We start from the raw sequence: 8,385 nt of genomic DNA, 5'->3' as shown, positions 1-8,385 counted from the left end.
GTAAATCAGTGTCCGCAGATTAATTAAACTGAGAGGATGTATTTTGAATCTGTGTGGACGATTTAATAAACCGAGGGAACAGATTTTTATCCCTTCCATTATACCACAACTTCTGTCTTTTAATAGATATTTCAGACTTGCCAGCTTTAAATCAAACCTCTGCTATGCCAATCACTAATCTGCATGTGGACCAAAAGTCCTCCAGATGTTATGATTGGTGTCTTTGTTAATGTTTTGTTCCAGTTTTCTGTCTTGTCATGTTTTCTTCCTCCTGTCTGCCTGTGCTCCAGCCCCGCCCACTCACACCTGATCTTCATGTTTCTTCCCCAGGTGTTTCTTGTTTTAGCTCATTAGTTTTCCCTTTATATTCTGTTCAGTGTCTTCAGTGCTTGTCAGATCRTTGTTTACTGTTTGATGTTCATGTTCCTGTCCAAAGCCCTTGTTCTTGTTTGCTGCCACGTCAGCACCTTTGTTTTAATAAATCACTTTTTTGCCACCTCACTCAGTTCTGCATATTGGGGTTCAAACCAACATAACACCAGATGGATCTTAATGCTGCACATTGCATGTTTGTGAATGCATGAACAAAAATAAGCAGAGACACACTTTGGTGTAACCTTTATTAGACGAGCTCTTACAGAACTACTGAGGCCGTGTACCCTCAGTTCAAAATATCTTCTTATAGAACATACACTGAGAATAATAGCACCACAGATTAAAAACAACAGTTCAGTAATTCTCTGAGCCACTGCTGACAACAAATCAGGTGAATCTGAGTTATGTTGGCTCACAAGTTCTTTTTGATCTTTTAATCACGATGGATATTTTACTAAATTAATGATGGAAGGTAAATAACTAACTGTGTGTTATTGTGTGTCTCCATGTTTGGGTGAAGCTACAGGCTTCTGCCGTTGTTACTCTGGGATTTTACCCCCCAAAAAATCCATATATGGAACTGCACATACATGGTCATGATGTACACACACACATGCACACACAGTAGATATCCACACAGACTCACACATGTTGAGTCCAGCTGTTTTCACTGGCATCAGGTGAAATATTAGTTTTTCTTACTTCAAAGTCAGCCTCATCCTYTTTTCTCTGCTGTGTTGGTGATCTACTAGAGCTTTGAAATGATGTTGGCTGTGAGTATTAATCAAATCAGTAACACATTGTCATTTTTCCTGTCATTCTCTTTTTTTCAACGTGCTCCAAGCTGACAAACACTAAAGTGAAAAACCAGCGAAAGAGCCGGCTTTCTGTTCATACWAGTGCAGGGACAAGAGCATGTTTCTGAGGTTTTTTCATTTCATTCAAACAAACTTATTTAGCATTATTGTAACACAACCCACCTGACACCATGTTAAAGAGTGGTAAGAGCTATAAAATGATCCACATTAAAAGAAAAACAGCAGTAACTCTGGTCCTGGAGGGAGGAAGATGTGAAGCTTTGGGAAGTTTCCCTCAGCCCTGACTGGTTAAATGAAGAACTGTGGAGCACCTGAGAGGAAATCAATCCAGATGAAAATTGAAACATCTTTTTTAATGTCACCATTACTAAAGACTCTCCAGGCTTAAAGTTTGCTGCTTTGAAGTTTTACTGTTTTACTCTAAATTGGACTACAAAAGCAAATAAGTTTACCATCAAACAGTAAGTAAAAGAAGCTGATTTTGATGAGCAGATTCAGGGATGTAGTGAATGGAATCTGAGATGTTCTGCCTTAGTGGATCAATTTAAAGTAAAAATATTTACATTTATCTGACGCACAATCTTTGGTAACTTTGTGACATTTCCTATTTCTTCGTCAGACGTACTTGAAAATGGTGTAAATGAGTGAGACTGAATACTTCTATTGGAACTAAAAAACTAAAACATGTTGGTCCTTTTTGTTGGCGCTTAGGGCAAAGAGACCCTGCGGGTGACGGTTTGGTAGAAGACCCCGCGGAGCAGAGAGGGGTAGTCCGGGATGCGGAACAGGTGGCGCTGAGCGTAGGAGATGTCGCCCTGCCGCCCCCTGCTCACCAGCATGCTGAGGTTGGCCTCGCTGACCTGGCTGCCCGCTGAGATGACAAAGACCTCGATGCCGGCGTCTGCCAGCTCACGCACCCGCTTCTCCAGGAGAGCCTGGGTGACTCTCTGAGAGCGGCCGTCAGAAAAGAGCACCACCTTTTTCCGGCCACTGGAGGACGCATCCCCACGACCACGGAAAGCGGTGGCGGCGAATCCGAGGGCCTCTAGAACGTCGGTGCCGTCGTTTTGGAAGCTTGCTTCCTCGAGTTTAGAAGAGATCAAGGTCAGGTTGTTAGTCAGCGCCTGCTCCATGATGGCGTTGCGGCTGTACTGGGCCACGCCCACTCTGACGTTGACGCGTCTCTTTCTCTCGGCTGTGAGGAAACGTTCGGCCAGGCGTCGGACAAAGGTCTTGCTTATCTCGAAGTTCTTCTGGCCCACACTGGCTGAACTGTCCATCATCATCAAAATGTCGGTGGGTTCGGAGAAAGTGACTGTGCAAAAACAAGCAACAACTGGTCACAAAACATCTGATTAAAGATTTTCTACTGAATCACAGCTGTTAAAGTAGAAGCAGTTAAACAATGACTTAAACTTTAAAAGCTAAGTGGCTAATGTTTATATTTCAGTCCGCTTTCAAGCAAAAATGTGAGAATTTTATTAGAAATGCTACTAATGCAATTATTGAAAAAGCACACTTACTTGGACATTTGTAGTCTGGGCATTTCTTCTCTGCAAGGATCAAAGCAAAATTGTTAAAGAAATATGAAATTGTTGAATTTGTATTTGTATGAGTTACTGTTTGAGGAGTTGAATATTTTGTTTTGTTTTATTATTGTTTGAAATTATTATATATTTTTTGCAAATAGGAGCAGATATAAGATTTTTGTCTTCTGATGCCTTTCATTTTATTTGATTTGTATTTTTTTGTTGTATGTAATGTGTTTTGTTTTTTAAAATGAAATGAATAAATACTGTAATAATAAAAAATAGTAAAAAAGGAAAAAATAAAGAAGATAAGTCCACTCAACTGGACTCTGTGTAAAATGTCCAACATGCGTTTGATTAGCTGCTTTATACCTTGGCAGATCTTGGCTGTGAGATTCCGGAGGAAATTATCATCCAGCAGCTCAGCAAAGTTCTCCAGGACGAAAGAAAATCCCGGTTTGCTGTCAGCCTCACACGTTACAGACTGGAGCTGCTCCTGGTTGGGCTCCCGGCCTGAGTAGTCCTTAACTCCTAAACCCCCCACCTGGAGGCGAGGCAGGAGATTTTCAGATTAGCAGATAAAGTTTAGTGTGAAATTACAATAGACAGGGTTCCTACAGTTTAAGGCAAGTTAAATTTAAGACTTTTTAAGAATTTTTAATGCCAAGTGAAATCAAATTTAAGACTAATTTAAAAAAAAAAACACCAATGACTAAAAAAATTAAAACTGTGGTAGAAACTCATAAATGAAGTATTTTTGGTTGAATTATTCAAATATTGCTAACAGACCAATTGTTTTTATCCACATTTAACTGCTATTTTGTCAAATAAAAACATTCTTAGCAGTCAGTTTTAAACTTCATTTAATTCTCTAACGACCCAAAATTTGGAGTTTTAGGACCCACAGTTGGGTCTCAACCCCGGCTTGCTGTAGATGAAACCTTAAATTGCCTGTGACATCAAATGTTTGTAAGAAATATGACATTATTAACATATTAGAAAACAAATTTCACATTGCTCAGATGGACAGATGTTGAGATATTTGCATGTGAAGTAACAGGAAGTGGTGTCAAAAGGGAACATCTGAACGGGAATATTTAAAAAAAATAAATGTTACCAATTATTTTAATATTTGATACAAATTAGTCATCCTACTTACAATGTGTTAACATTTTTAAGACTTCTAAAGATTGATTTAAGACCTTTTAAGGCTAATTAAGACCTTAATTTGGGTTGATGAGTTCAATGCCTTTTAAGACTTTTTTAAGGATCTGCGGGAACCCTGAATAGAGGGTTGTAAAGGTATTCAGTGTGTYGCACAAGACAACATAAAGGCCACACAGGTCAGTGACAATGTTGTGGAGGAGAACACATTTGGATTTTAAATATAATAACGGAAAACCTGAACATCCCACAGAGCATCATTAAATCCATTATTAGAAAGTAAACAATGATGTCATCACACTAAGCCTGACAAAAAACGGGCATCTACCTAAACTCACAAACCAGGTAAGGAGAACGTCGATCAAAGAAACATCCAAGAGGCCAAAAATATCCCTGATGGAGCTGAGAAGCTCTTCTGCAGAGATGGACGGATCTGTTCATAGGACCATTAAAAACTGCGCAGAGCTGGGCCTCATGGAAGAGTGGCCAGAAAAAACAAAAACAAAACTAAGCAAAACATTAAAAAAAAGAGAAAAAAAACGAAGAAATACTATTTGTAGAAGGTACTGTGGTCAGATGAAACAATTTTTTTTATTTGTTGGCCACTGAAATGAAAGTAGAAGGTAAGATGAAGCAAAATGGAGATACATTCTTGAGAGTTATTCCATCTTGCAGAGATTTGAAAATGCCCCCTTCCAGCAGGACGAGGACCATGTCCTGGTATGGCCCAGTACAAACCCAGACCTCAATAAAACCGAAAATCTCATTGAAAAAATTTCTGGACTCAAACAGCAACTAACCAACCTGATGGAGCTGGAGCAGCCTGGTCATGAAGAACAAAAATTCACGTGGTTATTTGGACCACAATCCTGGAGATGAACCTAAAAAAACGTCTTGATGCTGAAACTACTGCAAAAAGTGGTGGCTAGAATTATTCAAAACTTTTTCCCCTTGTTGKACTTGACCTGATGTCTGTTTGTAGGTTCATTGCCAACAATCAAAATAAAAATCAAAGACAGCGATAACTCATTTGCTTAAAGCCTTTACAGTTCTGTACAGTGAGCATGTGCTGCACTCACCACGAGGTCTTTCCCACAGAGCGTACTGAGGGACACTTTGTCTCTCTTAATATCAGAGCGTCCATCGGTGAGAACGAGAACAACTTTGTTGTCTTTCCTCATGTCCTTTAGTGTTGCGGTCAGAGCGAATTCGAGGGCCTCGCCTGTATAAGTGGCCTCAGCCAGCCAGCGCATGTCTCTCACTGCCCTGCACACACACAGAAATAAAACAAACACACAATACAAGACAAATATGAGGAACTGTGGCCTCTAAGGTCTGGGGTCTAAATGGCCATTTTGGCTAATTTTGAATTTCCCCTTTTATTTTCATCTTAAAAACTATTTACATTGCCTTGTTTGGTATCATTTTCAGCACAACCAAAATGTTGACGAAGCTCCATTCTCCTGTCTTCTAAACACACTCTCATGCTCTCCACAAGCGTACAGACAAACTGTTTTTATTGGTTGCTTTGGAAATGTGGTTCYTTTCAGGAAAACAGAAAAATGGYTGTCATGTTGCATTCAAGCACTTGCTGGTCACAAAATGTTCACTGAACGCACAGCAAAAAATGCTCACAAAATTATGGCGAAAATAATTTATAATAAATCTGCTTTTATTTGGAAGTAAATAAAAATAAAAACAATCTTAAAAAAGACTTTTTATAGAGTTTGAAGTCCGTGCTGTCCAACCCAGTTGAAATGAGCACTCAACATGCTGCCGTTTATGTCGCATTAACCATTAAATGTGTCGTGTCGATGCCCGCGCTGGAGCGGGCTTGGACCTTGGAGGGTTAATAAACAAAGTGAAAATCTTTCTATGAACAAAAATAAAAAAATTGTATAGGTCTTCTGGACGGGTTCTTCTCTAATGAAACGTTTCGTCTCTCCTCCAAGAGACTTCTTCAGTCTGAGAGTTTCAGGCAAAATTCAGGCTTTTAAGCCCTGCCTCCATGTGACTGATACTCACATCACATGGCTATCGTTGACACCTAATTAACACCTATTGTTAACAGGGGGTGGAGTGATACTGGCAATAGCCGCACTGTAGGAGGGGGACAACTGAAAACGGAGGCCTCCACCTCTGTTTAATGATGGACGGTCTTTCTTCACAAAAATGGCTTCTTTTACTCCTCTCTCAAACCAACGTTCCTCTCTATCAAGAATGAGAACATCCTCATCTCTGAAAGAGTGACCGCTGGCCTGTAAATGAGTGAAAACTGCAGAGTTCTGGCCATTAGAGGTAGCTCTAACGCATCAGGACCTATGAACAAAACTGATGTAAACAGTAAATCTGCTGAAAAGGATTCCTTTAGATCTTAGTTTACAGACTCACGAGACTTTTCAGATGTTTTATTGGTTTTGTACTGATTTTACACTAAGTAAGCTAAAAAAAGGCCTCACTTTGAAGTGAGTAAATAAAGGTACTGCAGTCTTTGAAGGAATGCATATCGCCCACTGCAAAACTTTAATGCATTCATAATACTTGAGCTGTGAATTTTGGAGGTATAGATGTTTTGATGTGCAGTCTCATCTCACATGAGCTCAGATGATGTATTAGTGTTTAGAGTATGTGTTGTGAATGACTCTCAGCTACTACCACACCAACTTTTAGCTCCATATTTGAAGAGTTCCCTGAAGTATAGTATTTTTTCTGTGGGCTAAGTTTGAATAGCTGCAGTGGCCAGAAACGAGTTATTCCAAAAGTTAAATCATTGCAGATATAAAAATATTATATATGATATATTAATATTAATATGATATTAAATTAGCAATACGACGCCACGCCAGCAGGCAGCCGTAGTAGCAGCTCAGCAAGAACTCAGTTTTTTTAGATTTAGTCTATTTTTGTATTTTCTATGCTGTCTATTTTTATTATTATTGTATATTCCTACGTTTTTGCTCACAACGGCGCTGACTTTTTCTTGGAGACGCTGTTTTGATTCTCTCTTCTTTTGGTTTCCGTGTCGGGAAACAGAGTAAGCGACCACGCTCACTCTCCTACCACTCACGCTCACATTYTTTACAGCCGTGAACAGCTGCTCTCCATAAGGAACTCTGCTGTAGCTCCTCCTGAACGACCCGATGTCCCCCGCGAACTGAGAAGGAAGGGACGCGGAAGGCATCGGGCGTCGCAACACAGACAGAAGGAGACAAAGACCTGCCATCCTGTCCGTCATCATGGGAAATGTGAGGTCGCGTTCTAACAAACAAGACGAACTAGCGTCGCTAGCGCGACATCAACAGAACTACCGAGAGGCCAGCCTCATGTGCCTGCTGGAGACGTAGCTAACACRGCTAACTCCCGACTCACACATAAACATTGACGGCTTTCATTCAATTTGTGCCGACAGAACCAGGGAGAGTGGTAAGAAGAGGGGAGGGGGTCTGGTTGTGTTTGTGAATGAGAGATGGTGTAATGCTGGACATGTAACTATCAAAAAAACACTGCAGTAAGGACATTGAACTGTTAGCCGTTAGCAAGAGGCCGTACTTTCTCATAAGGGAATTTTTTCTACCTGAATTTCCCCGTGCAGGACAATAAAGGCTGCTTCTATTCTATTCAATTCAATTCTATTCTATTCTATTCTTTTCTATTCTATTCTATTCTATTCTATATGCAGTCAGTTACTTTCCAAGCGGTTCATTAAAATGACTTCAGTGGTTCTTGAGATGCACACACAGAAGCACAAGTATAATCGTCTGCTTTCACCTTGTATTGGTGAAGAACAATAACAAGGTAACACAGTTAGACAGACAAGCACGACTCTTGTTGAATGTTTGTGAACTCACTGTTTAAAGTCGCTGAGGTTACTGGTAAGTTTCACAACTTCCTGGGCTTGTGATCCACTGTACTGGACGACACTCACTGAGGACTGGTTCGCTGCAAACTGAGAAGAAAAACACAGCGGGGTGAGTTTACATTTTGGTCTGTGTGTCACGTTCAGGAGCAGGGTTTTCTCTGCCAACATTTCTGCGTCCCACCCCGTTGTGAGTAACTACAACCAAACTGGAAGAGGAGAGTCACTGGAGAGGCGCAGCCCAAAACTGAAGACAGCATTTTTAATTCACACTTTTCTATTTTGAGGTTTGATCTTGAGGCAAGTGTTTGGTAACACCTCAGAAAAAAACAGTCCCGGTGGAATTTTATAAAAACACTCCTCAAAAGGTCAAATAACTGTCATCCCACAGAGGCTGTGCAAGTATGAACGCAATGTGTTCAAAATGTCACAACAGTATAAACTCCAGAGAGACGTTACCTTGACTTGGTGGTTTTTAATCAGCCTGTCAATAACTGTGACGATGAAGTCTTTGGCGAGGGCAAAGTTTGTGGCACCGATACTTTCTGAGCTGTCCACGATAAATGCCAAGTCCACAGGTGCACACTTGCACTCTGAAAACACAAAACACACACACACACACACACACACACACACACACACA

At 40.4% G+C, this 8,385-nt stretch overlaps 1 protein-coding gene across 1 annotated transcript in view; it reads right to left on the bottom strand.

Annotated features, from left to right (window-relative positions):
• Positions 1 to 603: 603 nt before the first annotated feature.
• Positions 604 to 8,385, bottom strand: part of col6a1 (collagen, type VI, alpha 1) — a gene marked incomplete in the record, with an annotated part of 37,844 nt that continues 30,062 nt past the window's right edge. Inside the window, 6 exon segments of the mRNA XM_014008972.1 lie at positions 604 to 2,508; positions 2,717 to 2,746; positions 3,095 to 3,266; positions 4,966 to 5,152; positions 7,735 to 7,832; positions 8,202 to 8,335. Of these exon segments, the coding sequence (XP_013864426.1) occupies positions 1,901 to 2,508; positions 2,717 to 2,746; positions 3,095 to 3,266; positions 4,966 to 5,152; positions 7,735 to 7,832; positions 8,202 to 8,335 (1,229 nt within the window).

The sequence above is a fragment of the Austrofundulus limnaeus genome, unplaced genomic scaffold (assembly GCF_001266775.1).
Source record: "Austrofundulus limnaeus strain Quisiro unplaced genomic scaffold, Austrofundulus_limnaeus-1.0 Scaffold54, whole genome shotgun sequence".
NCBI classification, from domain to species: domain Eukaryota; kingdom Metazoa; phylum Chordata; class Actinopteri; order Cyprinodontiformes; family Rivulidae; genus Austrofundulus; species Austrofundulus limnaeus.
Note: the sequence above shows the minus strand (reverse complement) of the source record. Positions and strands in the feature narration are given on the sequence as shown.